At 43.1% G+C, this 21,109-nt stretch overlaps 1 protein-coding gene across 1 annotated transcript; it reads right to left on the bottom strand.

Annotated features, from left to right (window-relative positions):
* Nucleotides 1-332: 332 nt before the first annotated feature.
* BBS5 (Bardet-Biedl syndrome 5) lies at nt 333-20,557 on the bottom strand. Its single transcript, XM_080927866.1, has 12 exons — nt 20,465-20,557; nt 19,027-19,109; nt 15,841-15,906; nt 14,559-14,608; nt 14,298-14,425; nt 13,008-13,143; nt 11,095-11,190; nt 7,629-7,691; nt 5,878-6,012; nt 3,148-3,231; nt 1,182-1,205; nt 333-1,042 (listed from the first exon to the last, which is right to left on the bottom strand). Exons 1-12 carry the CDS (start codon nt 20,521-20,523, stop codon nt 941-943), a joined length of 1,026 nt encoding a protein of 341 aa, XP_080783992.1. The 5' UTR covers nt 20,524-20,557; the 3' UTR covers nt 333-940.
* Nucleotides 20,558-21,109: the final 552 nt, after the last annotated feature.

Below are 21,109 nucleotides of genomic sequence, written 5' to 3'. Positions count from 1 at the left end.
GTATTAGGTCTTATTTTAAATGTACTCATGTGCCTGTTCCTTTCTCACTAATGAAAAACAGTACAATTATTTGTTGAAAGATTCCACTGAAGTTCTTCTGACTGTCACAGTAACCAAAACAACAGAATGATGTTGGGAAGGTCGGCAAATGTTATCTGAGAAATCTTTAAAGGACTCTTAGTGACTGCAAGCAAGGAGATCGTCAAGGAATGGACAAAACAATTTCCTTATAAAGCAAGTGCATTCTTGCCCAAACCATCATGACCTTATTTATAGATTAACATTCTGTAGTGATATATACAAGAGTTAAAATTTTTAGTTTTTATAAAAATAAAACCCAAAAAAAAAGGGTGTATGTAATTTGGGAAGCCACAGAGGCAGAGATATATCTTTGTGAGTTTAAGACCAGCCTGGTCAACATAGTGAGTTTCAAAATAGTCTGAACTGCATAGTAAAACCCTGTCTCAAAAGCAGACAAACAAACAAAAAGAATTATAATTTGAATTACAGTTTTACATTTCAAGTCCTGTGATAACATATTTAAACTAGATGTCTAGAAGTTAAGAAATATTTGATTGTTTTTTAAGAATGATCTTATTTTTAAAAAAATAATACTTTCAAAACATTAAATGGTGCTGCATAAAATCTTTATTAAATCCAACATGATACAACTGCTTAATATCTGAAAATTAATATTTTTACAAGTATTAGGTACAATATTAACATTTATAAACTAGGTACATTTTAGTTACAATTTTTAATATAACTTTTAGAAAACTGACAGTTTTCTAAAATTAAGGAATTTTTCCTTAATTATTAAAAACTTCTTAAAATATAGTATAAAAGCTATAAACATATAAACTATCCCATGCCTATAGCAGGCAAGCGGTATCTTTTAATCTTGAGATATCTTTAAATAGAGATCCAGCTCAACCCAAGATCAACTCATCACTTCCCAAAGTCCCTGTAGTGTGAATCCGTCCTTCAGTTTCTCTATTGCAAGCCCCAGTTCTTCTGAAAATACAGGTTCACGATCTTGTTGCTTTGGGGAAGGGAAGAAGTTGAGGTGGGAACAGAAGATGAGCAAGGAAGAGGAAAAACAAAGAGTGTTTCACTAAGTGACTGCCAAGTGCAGTAACATTGAAACTTAACAAAAACAGTTACAGGTAAAATGTCCTTACCTTGTTTCCATCAGCAAAATAAGCCTATAAGATAAAGAAATGATATTTTACATGCTTCATACAAACAAATCAGGGGTCAAAGGAACAGATAGTTAATTTTCAGAAACATTTATTAACTAGGTATATTTCAATTTGGTTACTGTGTGTTTAGTGATTTCTCTACCTATAATGCTGCCATCAATGCATTTCTTGTGGATGCATAGACCCTTAATTCCAGCACTTGGGAAGGACAGGCAGGAACTTTTTAAGTCTAAGGCCAGACTAGTTGATATACTGGGTTCCTGAGCTAGGGCTACACTGTAAAGCCCTGTGTTAAATAAAACAAGACAATACACTAACAACAATTTATAACACCAGTGTAGATTTATGTTAAGGCGATACATGATTAGACAGCAGAGCCAGAGGCGGAAAGGTCGAGGAGTGGAAGTGGAGGTGGGAGGCGGAAGGGAGATAGAGGAGAATCAAGATGGAGCTGGAGAAGGAAGATCTAGATTCAGGTGGTCATAACTGGCGATAGGTAGATGTGAATATTTTTAAGGGTTTCTGTAGGTCATTTTATCTCATAGAGAAGGGCAGTTTGTGTCTTTGTCCATTGGGTGTGATCTTATTGTGTAGCAGGTTTGTGGGTTGAGAATTTAATATATAAACCTGCTTGAAAAGCTACCGGGCTTTGGAGTCATGTTTGTGCCAGGCTACTGTTATGAATCATAATGTAAATATATGATATGCAACCCCATGAGGGTCACCGATCCAAAGGTTGAGAACCACTGCTCTAAGCAAATAGGCTTTCTATTTGCTGTACAGCAGCAGTACTGGCCTGAAAGGAAACAGGTTTTTGGAGCTATGAGCTAACTCCTCTGCTTTAGAAGATGATGTTAGGACAGGATGAAGGGCTGCCGTGGTGGCTGCAATCCCAGCACTAGGACTTGGTGGCAGGAAGGCCAAGAGTTCAAGGCCAGGAGCTGGAGAGGTGGCTCAGCACCTCAGAACATGCACTGCTCTTCCAGAGGCCTTGAGTTCAGTTCCCAAACCCACTCTCAGGCTGTTCACAGCCACCTCTAACTCCAGCCTCAGGGATCTGAGGCCTCTGGCCTCTGAGAGCACCAGCACTTATGTGCACAAGAACATAGTTAGAAAATAACAAATCTCAAACAAAACAAGGTGGTGGATAAAAAGGCACTTGCCACCAAGTGGGACAACCTGAATGTGACCTCTTGTCTGTCACCATAGGACCACATGGTGGAAGGAGAGGACACAAAAGGAAGGAGAGGAGCCTGAAAGCTGTCCTCTGACCTCCACAAAACAGACAAGTGTAAAACAAGTCACTACAACAAAACAAACAGGCAACAAAACCAACCAGAAACAAAGCAAACCACAGTAATTAGCAATGTGTCAGTGCACAGCTGGAGGGTAGTAGTTCACAATTAGCTGTTTTAGGCCAACTTCACATCTGTATTTACTGAGGGGAAGGTTTGCATTACGGTCAGATTCAGGAGACTGTAGGATATAGAAACATTAGAAAGCAGTATTTTATTTATTTTTTTGAGGCAGGTCTCACTATGTAATCCTGTCTGCCTGGCTAGCCCTGAACTCACAAAGATCCACCTGCCTCCATGTCCTGAATGCTGAGATTAAAGGCTTGTGCTACTGTGTCATATGCTCAAACATATCTCCTTCTAAAATGATGTCAATTAAAGAAAGATCATTTCATAAGGATGAATTCTGTAAAGATTTTAACTTAATTATGATATTTAACAAGCTGCAAATCAAATCCTCTAAAACTATTTCCTGGGTTGGGAATTTAAAAGTATTCTCACAAAAGAAATACTTTCACTTAAAAATTTTTCCCCAAACTCATGTCAAGAAATATCAGGCTTTACTATGTTTTACACAGCCATAGCATTAGTAACTAAACATGACTCAGACACACATCATGAGAAATGTAATAGCTCCTGCTGGTACTCACCACAAAGGCATCCGTGTGGTCATCAGGGTCTATTTCCACATCATCTTGAATTTGTTCAACAGTAAGAGCTTCAAGTGGCTGTGGCTAAAAATTAAAAGGATTTCAGAGTCAATATTAAACAAATTTTGTCTTAGAAAAGTAATGTGAGAACTACAAATGCTTGTTAAGGGCAACACAACGCAAACTGCTCAAGTAATTCTATAATTTATATTCTCATAGTAAAAATCAGCTGGAGGTGTAAAAGTTAAGTGTCAAGTTTTAAATCTGAAGTCAACATCATCAAAATAATTAAAACAGGAAATGTGTGTATATATATTTAATGTATTTAGTGATGTTCTTAAAAGAAAAACAATACAATTGCTGTTCTTTCAGACAGAAAGAGGCTAGTCAGAGAAGCATCCTGAAGAACTTAGATGGTGCCCAAGAAGTGAGAGAGTGAGTGACCATCACTAGTTATGGGTAGGAACTTGGGAGAGGAAGGAGAGGAGGACAGGAGAAATGAGAGCCAGCGAGGACAGGAAGTGGAACAGCACCACCAGGAGACGCCTGTGCGCCCCTCATTTCTGTACACATTGCTGATGTTATGTACATGTAAGGTGAGGAGATTATCTAGATTTAATAATAAGAAACGTGAAGCTAAAGGTGCCTAGGATACAGGAAATCTGGACTGAAAGTCAGGTCGCAAAGGCTGCTGATTTTATACTGTTCCTCAAGCAGCAATCGCTCTGATGGAAAGGAAGGGATTGGCACAAGGAAGACTGCAGATCAAGTTAATATGCAAGAGAAGATACTGAGAAAGCGAAGGGGAAACAAGTCAGCAGATGAGTGCATCTGAGGAAGACATGACAAGGCTGCTCTCGGCCGCACCATGCTTGAGGTCCAACATTTTCTACTGACTTGGATCATGAAATTATGGAGATAAATTATAAAATGAGGCGTACAGTTCTTAGGGTATAGTGGTTGAGAACAGTTGCTGCTCTTTTAGAAGCCTGAGTTTACTTCTCATGTCAGCTGATTCACAACTACCTACAGGCCCAGCTCCAGGGGTCCAGTGCTCTCTTCTGGGCTCTCAGGGCATCTGCGTTCACAAGCACGTACCCAAAATGCTTTATCTGGAGGCAAGGTGGATCAGGCTGCCCTGGAAGTTGCTGTGTAAAGCAGGCTGGCCTCGGGTACAGAGATCCACCTGTCTCATCCTCTCCTGAGTGCTATGATTAAAGGCATGTACCCTGCATATAATCAAATAACTGGAAAAAATGAAAAGCAATTCAATTTCAGGCCAGCAACCTCACTCTCTTGTCACCAGGCTTGATGACCTGAGTTTGATCCCCAGTCTCTAGATCCTTTCTGGGAGAACTAACTCCCAAAACTGTCCTCACCTCCACTTAGATGCATACATGCACATATACAAATAACACATTTTTATTATGTAAAAATGTGTTATTTCTACTGTTAAGATGCTTATCTGTCTGACAGTATTCAAGAGAGGAACTGAGATAAGTTGAGTGTTGGAATCAGATGTACAAGGCGTCCAGAAATATCCAGGTTGAAGAAGCTTCAAGGGGCTAGGGAGATGGCTCCTTGGGGAAAGGCATCTGCTGCCAAGCATGAGGAGGGTCCCTGGACCGTCATGACAGAGAGAACTGACTCATGAACGTTGTCCTCTGACCTCCACACGTACCACAGCACACAAGCACAAAGTGAACCAATAGAAAATACAGGTGATCCTGGCGCAGCCATGGTGTTACTGAGGGATACACAGAGAAGGGGGAGGAAAGGGCCTCTCCAAAGTCAGAGGCCATGAGCTTCCCTGTTCCCTGTCTGCTTCCTGGTTCTCTGGGTTACACGCTGACGTGTGAGAGCGGAGATGGAGGACAGTGGCTGTGGAATGGCTCAGCGGTCTGCGTACCAGAAGGGTATTGATGAATGTGGAGGGCGAGGACACTGGCATTAGGATGTGCACGGGGGCCCAGCAGCCCAGCAGAGGGCACCTGCCAGTGTGGTCAGTGGTGGGACTGAAACAGGGAGTGTGGGGTGAGGACAGCAGTGCAGACAGTGGAGATGTTAGTGACAGATCAGTGACGGCTGCAGACCAAGAGAGAGCTGATTACCTGGGGAGCAGGGACTGAGACCACAGCTAGAGCAGATGGGAAGACAAGACAGGCAAAACATTTAAGAACTAGCTGGGCACAGTCTATGTGTCTGAAGTCCCAGCACTAGAGTTGCCAAGTCTAAGGTAGGCAGAAGCTTGAAGAGCAGTCTGGCCAAACAAACAAACAAACCTAAAGCAACAAAAAAACCTAATTCAAAATCAAGTAAATAGCCAGACAGCAAACAGACAAACAAACAGAAACCCATAAATCTCTCCACACTGGTATGTCAGAGGCACTAATTAAGAGAATAGAGATGGGCCACACTGATGAACAGACTGGATTTGCTGCGTTGTGGTACCCACGAGGCCTTTAAAGTTTGTCCAAGCAGAAGAGCCAGGCACATGACACTTACCTCAAAGGCTGCTTTCTAGCTTGGGCAGAGGAATGAAAGATGAAGCACCAATTAAAGGGCAGTAATAGTCACCAGTTAGAGGTGGCCAGCCAGTCTGGGGCCACACTCACGTGACCAAGCTCGACACATATGTGTGATGTTTAGATACAGTGCATTTACTTTTGAATTTCACAGGGAGCGTGAGAACACTTCAGCAAACTCTATCCCTGATATTGAGAAAATTACCTTTTCTTCCATTTCATAATTCACTCCAAATATCGGGCTGGCAGAATAGACTTTGTGAAGTGAGTTGATCTCCTTCACTGATTCCTGTAGTTTTTCCACTGGGTCTATTTTAAAGCCAAGGACATATCCTCCGCTCTAAGAAAAAAAATAAGAAAAATAAAACTAAACTAAATAAGCCCAAGGAGCAATGCATTCAGGATATGATGGAACCTCTCCAATTGTCCTTATTTTGGAACATCAGCCTAAGCTGCTCTGAAATGAACTCTGCTCTGAAAATCCCAAACACAAGAACAGAGGTGCACAGTGAGCCTCCAGGGAGCCATGGGGGAGCTGCCAGCCGCAGGACCCCAGGAGCAGCTCACCTCTAAGTTGTCTCCCTGAACCCTGCCTCCCTCATAGTTGGTCGGACGTGTTCAGATCACACATAACTTCACATTTAAACACTAGCTGATCTTCCCAGGTGAGAACACGCAGCGGAGAGTAAAGGCCAAAGGAACTGCGGTTTTTCTTGGACTAGGTCTTGAGAAGGAATAGACCATCCATTAAAACATGGTCTCTCCCTACAGGGTTTGGAAAGAATCTTGACTATGATTGACCACAGGTTGGAAGGAAGAAGCGTTAACCAGGGCTACACAGAGCAACCCTGTTTCAAGAAACAAACAAACAAAAAAGGCATGTACTTTTGGGTTAAAAACCAAAAACTGGTTATCAAGTGGTTTTATTAAACAGGAAAAAGTATATCCTGTTGGTACAGTTCCTGAGACATTGTGGGTACTTAGTAAATGGGAGAGTAGACATTCATTTTTAAATTTAGAAGTGATTTTATAATTTCCCCCTTCTTCTTTCCTTATACTATAAAGAAACAGGGGGCTGGAGAGCAACTAGAATAGTGCCTCTGATAACTCACTTTTTAAAAAATTGTATTTTGGGGCTAGAGAGATGGCTCAGTAGCTAAGAGCACTGACTGCTCTTCCAGAGGTCCTGAGTTCAAATCCCAGCAACCACAGGGTGGCTCACAACCATCTGTAATGGGATCTGATGCCCTCTTTTGGTGTGCCTGAAGACAGCTACAGTGTACTTACATATAATAAATAGATGTTTAAAAAATTGTATTTGGGGTACAGTTGTCTTGGCACTCAGAAGGGAGAGTGCCTGGTCCCTACGGAGTTCAAGTCCATCAGTAAAGATCTTTATATGTTTCAGATGTACTTCTGCAGAATGGCAGCACACTGGGGATGCGGCAGCTCAGTCTGGGAACCCCTGCTGCTCACAGCAAGTGAGCATCAGACAAATGGGGATGACCGTAGTCTCATCCCCAGCAGCTTTGAGATTCCAGGGAAGGTTCCTGCAGGCCTCAGCACCCAGACTGAGAGAGGAGGGAGGGAGAAGCAGCCACCATTCCCTGGATTTATTAGATGGAGATCACGTATGAAATGTATTGACCTAGCAGTGATCTCCTCATTAGCAATGTCATAACGACAGTTGTATCATCTAACGAGCAAACGGGCAGAGTGTGACGTGTGACTCCATCTATGACCCTAGCATTTAGGAGGCTGAGGCAGGAGGCAACACACACAGGTAGGCAGGACTCTTCCTGCGGAGATGGTTACTATGGTTACTATAAGACTTCATAGATTTGCATGCTGTGGCTGATATTCTTGCATGTAAACCATCTACCAAAGAAGAACAGCTAAAAACATAGGTACATAGTTAAAAGTTTATCAGTTTAGTACAAATGTTTAATATCTTACCTGCTGAGAGCTTTCTATGACAAGAGCCAAACCGAATTTCGAATCTCTGATCTTTATTGAACGCTATATAAAATGAAAAAGAAAAAAATGTAAGAACTGTAGGTGTGAATCAGCACACCACTTTTGCAGAACTGCTCTTCTCAGTCAAAGATTAGACACCCCTCATCTACCCTCCTCCTGCAGGAAACAGTAAACCACAATATGAAGACAGGTGCCACACGGATAAAGCCATACATGATTTTCAGATATTTTCAACTCTACAGAGTCAACGGGGCTTCTGACTATTTTACACAAAAGGCTGACAATCTTCCAGTTATAAGCCACTTTGTGGCTCCTAAAGCAAGATTAAAGTTATGTATGCATTCTGTTTCTTACACCTTGTCCTGGTTATGTTTTTTGTCAAACAGACAGAGTTAGGGTCTCTGGGGAGAGGAAACCTCAACTGAGAAAATGTCCCCACTCACGGCCTGTAGGCCAGCCTGTATGGCATTTCCTTTATCCATAATATATGTTCTGTTGGTGCTACCCAGGGCTGGTGTGGTTCTGGGTTCTATAAGAGAGCAGACTGAGCAGGCCAGCAGCACCTCCATGGTCTCTGCATCAGCTCCTGCCTCCAGGTTCCTGTCTTGTCTGAGCTCCTGTCCTGACTTCCCTCGGTGAGAAACTGTTCTCTAGAAAGGAAACCCTTTCCCTCCCAAATTGATTTTGGTCAGGATCTTTATCACAGCAACAGAAACCCTAAGTAAAAGAGAAATTTGTGCCAGCTCATGGGTACTGCTGTGAGAGAGCTGACCATGTGGTTGGGGAGGAATGTAGTAGCCTTTGAACTTAGAAAAGTCATTAAGTGCTCAAAGCCTAATGGTTTGTTTTCTTTGGGAGCAAAGCCAGTAAACAGCACTTGTCCACGGCTTCTGCTTCTGTTCTCACCTCCGGGTTCCAGTCCCTTCAATGATGAACTGTGATCTGGAAGTGTAACAGAAATAAAACCCCTTTCTTCCTCCCCAAGTTACTTTTGATCATGGTGTTTCATCACAGCAATAGAAAGTGTAGACAAATGTCAACCTCCTATTCAAGTGACACAAGCTAGTAAGACAGGATACACACACACACACACACACACACACACACACACACACACACACACACACACACACGGCTTGGGTCTGTGGAGGCGTCAGGGCAGAGGCTGAGGCTAAAGCTGAAGTTGGAACATGACTACTACAGTGACAAGCCGTGATGTATCACATTGCAAGCTGTTTGGGTCAGGCTGAATTTATTCCAGAAGCCACATTTGGCAACCCTATTCTTAAATAACAAAAAAATATTCTATTTGAAGACCAGAAAGCACAGGCTGTTTACCGCTTAGTAATTATTCAGCGTGACAAGGGTCAGGCTAGGTGAGCAATAGTCACAAAAACGAGTACAGAGCAGCAGGGAACACTGTGTGGTGGCGGAGCACTGACACACCAATACTTGGGAGGATGAGGCAGGAGGATTGCTATGAATCTGAGGCCCAGCCTGGGCTGGACGGTAAGTTTTATATTAGTTTGGACTATAGAGACCCTGCCTCAAAAACATCTCAAACTACACTAGACAAACCAAGCAATGACTATAAACAATTTGTCAAATGCTATGCAGACCATCAGCCTTGACAAATCATTTCTGCCTGGAGGGTAGCTCAGCGGTGGAGTACTTGCCTAGTTTGTACAAGGCCCTGGGTTCCATCTCCAATACCATAAATAAAACAAATGTTTGTATTTCCTTAGATTTCCTTCCTGCCACACTGTGGTAGTTCCTTTAATGTGTTTCTCTCTCTGCCAGGATGCAGTTCCCCAACAGCAGGGGCTGTGTTCTGGTTCACAGCTGTCTTCACTGATGACCACTGAGTGCGCAGTGGTACTGCCTGGGGGCTTCTGCTGCTAGGATAAAATACCACGGCCAAAAGCAACCTTGGGAGGAAAGGGTTTATTTCAGCCCATGTGTGCTAATCCTAGTCCTTCATGGAGGGAGGGCAGGGCAGGAGCTCCGGGACAGAACCAAAGCAGAGGCCAAGGAGAACTGCTACTTCCTGGCTTGCTTCTGCTTTTCTGGTGTTCATTTATGTGTATGGTCTTGGATCTGTGTGTGTGCCACACATGTGCCTTTGGAGCAGTGGGTCCCAACCCGTGTGTGTGTGTGTGTGTGGGGGGGGGGGTGTTGTCAAACAACCCTTTCACAGCTAAGACCATTTGTAAACACAGATGTTTACAATATGAATCATAACACTAGCAAATTTAGTTACAAAGTAGCAACAAAAAATTTATGATTGGGGCTCAGCACATGAGGGCTGTATTAAAGGGCTGCAGTACTAGGAAGGTTGAGAACCACTGCTGTCGAGGGTGTCAGAACCCCTGGAGCTGGAGTAACAGGATGTTGTGAGTTACCCAGTATCAGAGCTAGGAACTGAACTGGGATTCTCTGGAACAACAGCAAGTACTCTGAACCACTGAGTCATCTCTCCAAGCCTTTCCTTCAGTGCTGGAGACTGACTGTATACAGAGCAGCCAGGCACTCTACTGTGAGTCACATCCCCAGTCCTTCCTTCAGACACTTAACTTTTTCTTTCCTTTACTATCACATTGGCCAGTCTGGAACTTGCTATGGTGTCAAACTTACAAAGATCCAACTGTCCACCTCCTAGAGCAGGGATGGGGGAGAACACAGGACACACACACACACACACACACACACACACACACACTGTGCATAGTTCTTAATAGCAAGCTGAGGGAGAGTTGAGGGTGGGGTTGCAGCTTAGTAACAGAATCATTGCCCAGCAAATGCAAGATTCTAAGTCAATTCCTAGTGCCACAAAGGGAGAAAAACACAGGCAAGTTCACAACTGTTATGAATACTTTATTATTATTATTATTATTATTATTATTATTTAGATACAGTCTAGCTATGTAGACTGGCTGGTCTAAAACTTGCTATGTAGACTAGGCCAGAACTTACGGAAATCCTCTGGCCTCTATTGCTCTAGTGTTAGGATTTAAAGTGTGCACTGTTATGCCTGACTTATCAATACATTAAGCCTTTTTCTCTGTCAAAATAATAGAATCAACATTTTGAAACTATGCTTTTATTTATTTATTTAAAGTATACTTTAATTACATTTCTTTATTTATTTGGGTAGCGACACGTCTGTATGCCAAAGGAAATGAGTGTGGAGGTCAGAGAACAACCTTTGGGAGTTGGTTCTCTCTTTCCACCATGTGGGTCATGGGGATTGAACTCAGGTCATCAGATTGGGTGGCAAGTACCTTAACCTGCTGAGCTCTCTTACTGGCCCCAAGAGTATGCTTTTAGTTAATAGCACATAAAAAGGGAAATAAAAAGCCAGAACTGATATAACCCTAAACATTTAATTATTAGCTGTATTTATTCTTCATTTAAAGAAAAAAGATAACAAAGTGCATGTACTTACAATTTGCAGATATGGTATGCTGACATTAAAACTGTCATTCATATTTGCATGCCACACAATTCTCACATTGGTAATAAAGAAAGTTCCTAAATTGCCCTGCAGAAGAAAAGACAGAGGTAAATCAATGGTGGCTTGTTAGAACCCCTAGTCTGTTTCCTGAGCCGCAGAGTAACTCTCATGTGACAGCAGTAGATTAACACAAGACTTGAGCAGTATGAGAGCAGCAGTGTGTCTACTGTTTACAAGCTTAGCACAGCTGACTGGGCCTGGATCAGTCAGCGGTGGGACAGAACATCAGAACAGTTACACATCAAAGTTAGTGCATTTGTCTGAGGATGTGTGTGTGTGTGTGTGTGTGTGTGTGTGTGTGCATTCATACAAATGCTTGAGTGGAGGTCAGAAAACAGCTCTCCAGAGTGAGTTATCTCTGGTCACCTTAGGGGATCCGGGAACCAAACTTGGGCTGTCAGGGCTGCATACAAGCCTCTCTACTCATTGAGCCATTTCACTAACCCACAAAATTCTTCTTGGTATGTTTTGTAAAATGTACAATGGGGATTTAAATAAATAATCTCCCCACCCCCAGCCTTTTTAGGACTTTAGTATAGAGCCTGGCACATTGCATATTATAAGTATTAAATCATTTTATAACTATCATTCAAAACTTGTGATATCCCTGAGCAAAGAATTATGACAACTGAGAGTAAAACCTTATACTCCTATCTATCTGTCTGTCTGTCTATCTCTCTCTCCCTCTTTCTCTCTCTTCCTCCCTCCCTCTCTCCCCTCTCTCTCTCAGATATATTTGATGACTCTTCAATACTGACTAGATCAAAACTACAGCCAGATGTGGTGATTCACATCCAGACTCTCAGGACTTGGGGAGCTAAGGTGGGAAGCCCATGAGTTTAGAGCCAGCCTGGGCTACACGGTGAGACTTTCTCTCAACAACAAAACACAAGCAGCAGCAGCAGCAACAAAACCCTGGGGCCAGAGAGATAGCTCAGTAGTTCAGAGCACTAGCTGCTCTTTCAGTGGACCCAGGTTCAGTTCTTAGCACCCACAAGGCAGCTCATAATAATCTGTAGCTCCAGTCCCAGGAGAGCCAATGACCTCTTCTGGGTTCTATGGGCACCAGGCACATGTGATACACAGATATACACACAGGCAAGAGACCTATACACATAAAAGTAAAACAAACACCATCACCAACAACAAAAACATTGAAATATTTAAAAAATACTTATTTTATTTATTTTGCCTCCTGAGTGCTGGGGTTACAGAGTTCGCCACCACAGCACACCTATTCTTGATGACGTATCTGTGTCTCTGTGCGGTTATGCTCACGTGAGTGTTAGTGCTCAGTGAGGCCGGCTCATCAGACACCCTGGAGCTGGAGTCATAAGTGGTTGTGAGCTGCATGGGTGGGTTCTTTAAGTCCAGCCCTCAGATGAAAGTGAGTTCCCAGGCAGCTTGGATTACATAAGACCCTGTCTCAAAGCTAAGCACACACACACACACAGGATGAATGAATAAATGGTCTCTGTGAGGCTAGTAAACCCTGCAACTCAGAAGGGAAAACTATGAGAGAGAGACAGAGAGAGAGGGAGAGAGAGAGAGAGAGAGAGAGAGAGACAGAGACAGAGAGAGAGACAGAGAGAGAGAGAGACAGAGAAAGAGAGAGAGAGGGAGAGAGAGAGGGAGGGAGAGAGAGAGAGAGAGAGAGAGAGAGACAGAGACAGAGACACAGAGAGAGAGACAGAGAGACAGAGAGACTATTGCTCCATGTGTAAGGCTGTAGTGCTAACTCCTCCAGATTGTTGCTGATGCTGATGCTAATGATTATACAACCCCAATGATGAGAAGGAAATGGCTGTTGAAAGAGTCCTAAAGGACTAATTACTGTACGATACCTGGTCACTGGATAAATTCCATACGCCATTGATCTTATCATACACATGTTCCTGTGGTAATAACCTCAGCTGCTTGTTCTGAATGACTGCACTTCTCAGCTTAAAATCACGGTACATTTTAGAAGTTTCATATGCTCTACAAAAAAAGAATAAATGAAAGACCAGTTGCTCCAAACAGAAAATGTGGTTTGTTAGGCTGTGTTTGCTCATCTACTAAAATCCATGGTTGTTAACACTTCTGGACATCACTCAATGACAATGGCAAATCTAAATGCTCTTTATCGAGTTGTGGTAGCACAGACCTGTAATCTCACCACTTGGGAGGCTGAGGCAGGAGAATTGTTGACAATTTGAGGCCATCCTGGACAACATACTGAGTTATAGACCAGCTGGGGCTAAAGAATGGAATTGCTTCAAAAAGCAAAAGCAAGACCCAAAAGAACAAAAACATAGTTTCCTTTTCAGTAAGGATAAATGACTTCAGTCTTCTGTCATGGTAGTGTGACCCTGACAGGGTTTTTCTGTGTAGCAGAGACTAGGATGGCTTCAAACTCACAGAGATCAGCCTGCCTCTGCCTCCCAAGTGCTAGGATTAAAGACGTGCACCACGATGTCTGGCTTTATTGTATTTTTTTAAAAATTAGATATTGGCCTCAAATTTACTATACGCTCCCTCTCTCATCTTGGTCACAGCACTCCTTAAGTCAAACCAAAGAGAGCTATGGTTCAGGTGCACGGCCATGAAAACTGAAATGTATGTCGTTGCTATAGTGCTGGGGATGGAATCCCAGGCCTAAAGCATGCTAGGCAAGCACTCAACTGTCAGCCTGCACCTCAAGCCCGCAAGACATATGCTGAAACAAACACTTGTAAACAAAGGTCCAGAGGTGCATTATTAATAGTCTGAGCAAGTATAAGTCACTATAAAAATTATTTAGGTAAGACTTGAATGTCTCTCTGCTATAAAATTCTTTTAAACTCATTACTTGACTTTTTTACATAGCTAATTTAGTAGAATCTTTTCAGTACTCTTACATTTCACAGAGGGTGGTGCTACACATTCAGGATAGCCCAAACCCTAATCCTCCTGCTTTATCTTCCAGAGTGGTGGCATTACAAGGGTGCTTTATAAGTTCTTTCCATGAGCTTCTTATCTGAGAATGAAGTGTATTATTCTAAATGTCTTTGCAATATTTACAACTAGAAGATCCTGACAGACATCTGTCAAATGTCACCCTTTGTACCACTGCATCAAAGTAGCTGGAGACAGCCAAAACTCGGCCACTGTACCTGTGCACTGCGATCACAGAAGTAAAAAGTCTAGGGCTCCCCGGAACCAGATTCGTGAAGATGAACTCAAATCGGGTGGTGTTGCATTTTGTTAATATATAAAGAGCTTCAGTTTGGCCTCGTAGTTTCTGTAAAGTCAAATTTATTACAAAGTTTAGAGTTAAAGAGCAAGTTCCCATTCAAGGTAGAAGCAAACCTTAACTTTAAATATCCAGTGTTTCTTCAGGACACGCCTACTTCAGTAGGACTTTTCAGACTTACGGAGTTAGCGGTTCTTGTTGTAATGTTCAGTATGCAGTTGTATCCAATAGCTAAAACACAAACACACAAAGGGAATGCGGCCATGAGATCATACACTGAGAAACACAGTCTGTCAAAATCAAACGAGCAGAAGCACAACTTTCTAAGTGTTTATGAAATGAATATAAACCAAGGCTAGGAATGGAGCTCAGAGGGTAGAGTACTTCCTTAGCATCGTGGAGCCCTGAATGTGGTCCTCAGCACTGGGTAAACAGCACAGTCGGACACCTGTAACCCCAGTACTCAGAAGGTCAGACGTTCAAGTCATTTTCAGTGACAACACAGGTTAGAGGCTGGCCTGGAATATGTGGGACCCCCCTCAGGAAAGGAAAGAAGCGAAGAGGGGAGAGAGAGCGAGAGAGAGAGAGAGAGAGAGAGAGAGAGAGAGAGAGAGAGAGAGAGAGAGAGAGAGAGAGAGAGAGAATATGTATAAATGGTTATAAGAAACTGAGGGTTGGTTGAGCTTCTTTGATGAAATAAAAATATTTCTAACACGGGAAAGACAGTGTCTAAACTATCTAACACCATCTACCAACAAAACAAAACCCTTTCCATCACTATGTCAAAACATATATATACATATGTATATATGTGTATATATACATATGTATGTATGTGTATATATATATATATATATATATATATATATATAGAGAGAGAGAGAGAGAGAGAGAGAGAGAGCTAGATTTGTCACTTACAAAAAAGGGCAACAAACTACACAGAGGCCTGGAGACCTGAACCTCATCTCCAGAACCCATGGAAAGATGGACAGAGAAACCAACACACAGAGTCATCCCTTGGCATACCAACCCCACCCAGACATATCATGCACACACATAATAATAATAATAATAAAATTAAAGACAAAAACCATCCTGTGTAAAAGTATTAATCCCACATATGCCCAAGATACAAAACTGAAAAAAAAAGAACAGATAATTTCTTTTGCATTTCAAAATAGTCTATGATCAGACTTTATTTCTCAAGGTTTTCTTAGCTAGCAATCTCATATTTCCACATTCTTCATGGGCTAGCTTGAAAGAAAACTATTCCTGTTCATTTATATTACTGGGACTAAATCTAGGGCCTTAAGCATGTTGGGCAAGCACTCTACCACTGAGCTCTGTCCCCGCCGGCAGTTAGATTTCTTTGTTTTTGTTTGTTTTAAATATAAAATCTACCATCCAACTTTCCTGAAAAAGGAATTTTTTTCCTTAGCATCTTATCTAAGGAAGATACTTACAAAGATTGACTCTGGGTAATGCCAAGGAATGCCAGATGATCCTTAAGTTTGTTACTAAGAGTCTACCTAAAAGCAAAGAGGCAAGAACATATTAGCTTCAGGCCTTTTCACATCGCAGAGCAGAACAATGCATGGCTTGATGCCCAGCAGTCCATGCGCTGCATGCCTGTGATTCTGGTGTTCAGGCGTGGAGTTGGGGAACCATAGCTAGATACACGGAGAGTCTGAGGGTAGCCTGATTTAGATGATTTAAAAAAATGTGCGCATGGGCAGTTCTCATGGTGTGTGTGTGTGTATGCCGCACACAGAAAACAAAGGAGAGCATCAAGTGGCCTCCTCCATACACTCCACAGAATTTCTTTGAGGTGGCAAGCCTCCCAGACCTCCTCAGTTCTGGTGCTCCATGTGCACAGGACCACCCTGGTCCTTATTGTATAGGAAGCACTCTTCACAAACGGCTGAGCCATTTTTCCAACCCCATGGCTCTCATTTAAATGAACTATGTGCATCTATACTCAGTTCTCCTATAGGCATAGGCTAGACTGCCTGCAAACAAAGCACGAGTTCTTCAATGGCAGACCAACAAATTCAGAGTTAAGCCTATCAGCAATAAAACTGAGTTGGAGTTTAGGCTTAAATATGGGAAGACAAAACAATTTTCTTAAATATGGTAGTACATGCCATTAATTAATACAACACTCAGGAGGCTGGGGACAGAGTCTAAGGCAGGTAGATCTTTATGAGTTCCAGGCCACTAGCCATGGCTAAAAGAGGAGAGAGGACCTGGCATGGTGGCCTGTGCCTTTAATCCCAGCACTTGGGAGGTAGATCTCTGTGGGTTTGGGGTTAGCCTAGTCTACACAGAGAGTTCTAGGGCAACTATGGCAAACCCTGTCTCAAAAAGCACAAAACCATGAAGAGAGAGAGGACATAGTGCAGTCTGGTTCATCATGTAGTTATGCAACATTAGGAAAGCCAAGTACCCCCTCGGTTACACCAGGGGAGAGAATGGTAAGAGTGTCTACTTAAGTTTGTACCATTACATAAGATTATAGGTGCAAATATGAAAGGAAGCAGTTGCGAATAGTAAACACTTTACAAACCTGTTAAGAGCAAGTCAGGGAACACTGGAAGGGTTGGAGGAAAGATAGGGAAGGGGAAATGATATAACTGTATATATTTTTAATTAATTAATTTATTTATATGTATACACTGTCGCTGTCTTTAGACACACCAGAAAAGGGCATCTGATCCTATTACAGATGGTTGGGAGCCATCATGTGTTTGCTGGGAATTGAACTCAGGACTTCTGGAAGGGCAGTCAGTACTCTTAAACAATGAGCCATCTCTCCAGCCAATATAACTACATTTTAACTAAAACATTTTAATAAAATGTTAAGAGCGGTTATATATTTTCCTTCTATGAAGTGGGGAACACTGCTGGCAGAATCCAGGACATGGCACTTGGTAGACGAGAGTTCTAGCAGAGAGCTACAGCCCCAGCCTCCCTCCTCCTTTCCTCTCTTCCTACCCTGCTCTTGCAGATTGAAAACTTGATTAGGCTCGGTTCCTTTAAGCCTTCCTTGCTTAGAGAGTAACACTTTATCACATAGGCTATTCCACAGATGCTCCTGTCTCAGCACCCAAGCAGCTGGGACTAGAGCTGTAGACTTTCAAGCCTGGCTCAGAATTTTGATGTTTTACAAACTGACTTTTATTACTTTAAAGATGTATTGATTTCCTTGTATTATTTCACTTAGGTAATATTTTGTCTTTAACACATTTCTATTAGCATATCCAGAGAGTTATGGGGTGAGAAGAGTTTGCCTGACAAGACAGGCTACCACTTTCTGCTCACTGTTTATCCCCTACAAGTTACAGGAGTCTCCGGATGCCTCTTTTCTCCTGAGGGACCCCTCCCTGCAGCTCCGAGCCCATCCTTCCAGGCCCTCTCTCCTCTCTCTGTCCCTGTGTCTTCTAATCGACCCAACACAGAATCTCCTGGCCCCCATCTCACTCTCCACAGCGTCAGTGCCCACACTGATCTGACAGTTTCCTGGCCGAGTACCTGGAAGTGGATTATACGTGCAAATTTTCCGAGATACTCATAGCTTTAAAACAGGGGGTCCTGAATGGGACATGGCCTTAAGTTGGTCACTTGAAAACTGCTTGAAAGGAGCAGATGTGGAGAGTTTGAAGGCAGAACTCCCCATCCCCTCTCTACCTCCAGATAAACCAGACACGCTGCACATTCCTGTAAGCCTTCATTGAACAAAGCTTCCTGAGTTCTGAGTAGGATTTAAGTACTGTGAATGGATTATTTGTTTCATAGCCAAGCTTCCTCAAATCCTTGTTTTGAGGAAGAAAAAAACAAACAAACAAAAACAAAAACCACAAAACCCTGGATGGCTTCAACCTTCTGATCTTCCTATCAACACATCATTAAGGCTGAGGATTCATGCATCGCTGAGGACTGAAAACCCAGCGCTCCTTCCTATTGAAGTTCCCAGCTCCTCCAAAGACACTTTCAGGACACACCAAGCTCCCCTCTCCCCTCTGAAGAACAGTAATAATGCTTCCGGGCCCTGTTGACTGCACACTGACTCCTGGCCCCATAAACACCTGCTTTAAGTTTTGGCTTCAGGCAAATTTGATTTAGGAAGGATGCTAGAGTCAGCTGCAGCTGTTTCTCAGCGGCAGTTTAAAGAAACATCTTATATGACTTTGTGGTACTTGACTGATGACAAATAGACTTCTCAGTGTAGCACTAAAATTTCCCCTTCCACACGTCAACTTCTAGGGACAAAACTGAGGGGACGGTGCAGTACTTCTGGGTTATGGTGAAATATGGCTACACTGCATCCATATGAATATTGAATGCTCACCATGGTATATGATCCCAGTGGGAGGCATATCCAAGGGTAGGGACAAATCTATGACTCTTGCAAACAGGGCTTCTAGAGTTTTAATCATTATACCAGAAGATCGTATGTCATGGATTAAGAATCACTTCTGACCCTGTCTGTAAGTAAGTTTAACACCTACCTTTCCTCTCATTTGTGAGAAATCCGTGGGCTTAACTTTTCTCTTCTCACAGTTACATTTACATACAAGCCTTTTTTTCTCCAGCTAATAGGAACCAACATTTGTAAATTAAATCAGAATGTAAAACTCAAATGCACTCACCTCTGTCTCCATTATTTCCTTTTGTGTCTTCAATTGAATCTAAACAATCAATAAGGACTTCCCCAGGTCTGGTTTTCATCTGTCTGAAATAAGCATAAATTTGAGGGTCATAACTTCAAACTCCATCTGCTGCCCGTTTATTTAGAGAGGAGAGACACGGGCACAGCAGTATAGAGTATGTAGCCCTGGCTGCTTATCACGTAAGAATAACGCCTAGACCCTGGAAGTCAGTGGAGCCTGAACTAACCTTGGGAGTCAGCTAGGACCAGAAGTGGGGTCTTGGAAAACTAAACAGAAAAAGAGCAAAGAGTGCATGATTGAAAAACAGGAACGAGAAAAGGAAAAGAAGGGGTCTGAAGAGAGGGCGGTGAGTAGTGAGAGAAGTGTAGCTGGGTGACGGAAGAAGAGTCATCAAAGAATCTGAGACTCCAGGATGACAGGTATCAATTGGACTTAATCTGTGGGCAGAGCCCCCGGAGGTTTCTAACTAGAGGAAGGACATCAAGCAGCTATGGAAGGAATGGTTTTTAAAAAGGGTTGTATGGGAAGTATCCTCAGGAGGGTGTTTCAGCAGGTAAAGGTAGCTGCCACCAAATTTGATGGCCCGAGTGTCATTCCTGGGACCCACACAGAGGAAAGACTCCTCCACTCATGCATGATACACTCTGTGAGCTATCTCCACAGGCCCTTTTGATGATTTCTATTTACAAAGCTGCCCGAGTGCATTTCCTGCACTAGAATGAGGGCGTGCGATAATCATTCCCTCTTATTTTCGTGTCTTAATTTGGAGTCAGCTGTCTGTAAACTGAAAATGTTCATGATAACTGGATTTGTCTGGATTATGACCCATCCCAACCCCCGATATAGGGAAAGCCATAGAAGGTGTGTAATGAGTTACTGTACTTTGTAATTTCACAAATACCCCCCCTCCCTCAACTCCCTAAAGGAACGAATACTATGTTAGGCATCCAGTTTTTACAAATACTGAGAAATGTACCAATATTTCATTTTTTTCCATTCAAGGAGACAGTGTGCACGATAAAGCACCATTAGGAAGCAGCTGAGGCGCCATGTAGTTATTGATCCAAGAACTTCAGCTTGAATGTTTTCCATCACGATCTCAGCGCCCCCCTGACTTCGAGGCAGGAAGGTTTTTAACCATCTCTTTTAAGCATATTCCCCCACTTTAACAAGCTCTTAAAGATTTAGATAAAGATCAAACGAAATGAATCCCGACTCAAGCTTTGCGTGGTGGAGAATTCGCACTCTCGCCGCCCTCATTTTACAGACACGCCAACTGTGCAGAGGCCCTTAATGTGCAATGCTATTCTGGATTTTGTTCTAGAACCCTGTTTTCCGGATCCCTGCCTTATGTCCCCTCCTGCTGAGGACCTCAGGGGAGCATAGCTGCGGGGTCCCAGCGCGTCCAGAGACTCACTGCGAGGACACGTCGAAGCGCACGTCACGGTCCTCCCACAACACGTCCAGCACAGACATGGCGACCGAGGGAGCCCGCCGCTGAAATTCACACTGGCGGTCCTTTGGCGTCTTAAGGACACCAAGGCAACGCGCCGTCTTTATCACGACATCTACGGCGGGCGCCGAGGCCCAAGCTTTCACCAGGTACTGCGCTTTCTTTTCCCAGACCGTTTGTGTCGCTGTGTCTCTTTGAGGCTTGTGGCTGGGAAGCTGCTTCGCTTCTGAGCCGCCTCTCTGGTCTCTGCGCAGAACTTTAGCCATTTCACCTTTCTTGCCGTTTTCCTACACCATCTAGAAATCATCAAATTACATTCCTGGTTTGCTGGGGCTCTGGCCCTGCCCACCTCGCATGCCCCGGTGGCCTAGATCTCTGGCTACATTCCAGCTCGAGGCTCAGAACCCGTCGAGGTCCTGCTCCATCTGGTCGGGACCATTGCTTCTCTAGATTCGTACGCGGACAGCCTTTACGTCCTACTTCACAAGTCAGCTCTGGGGTCCCTCTATTGTGAGCAAACAAAACACGGACGTCTGACCCTCAAATTTTTAAAGTTCACCGCTTTTGAACAGGGCAGACTGAGTACAGGATAAACTCTCTCTCCCTCCC

This window comes from Micromys minutus (assembly GCF_963924665.1).
Source record: "Micromys minutus genome assembly, chromosome: 13".
Lineage (NCBI taxonomy): Eukaryota > Metazoa > Chordata > Mammalia > Rodentia > Muridae > Micromys > Micromys minutus.
Note: the sequence above shows the minus strand (reverse complement) of the source record. Positions and strands in the feature narration are given on the sequence as shown.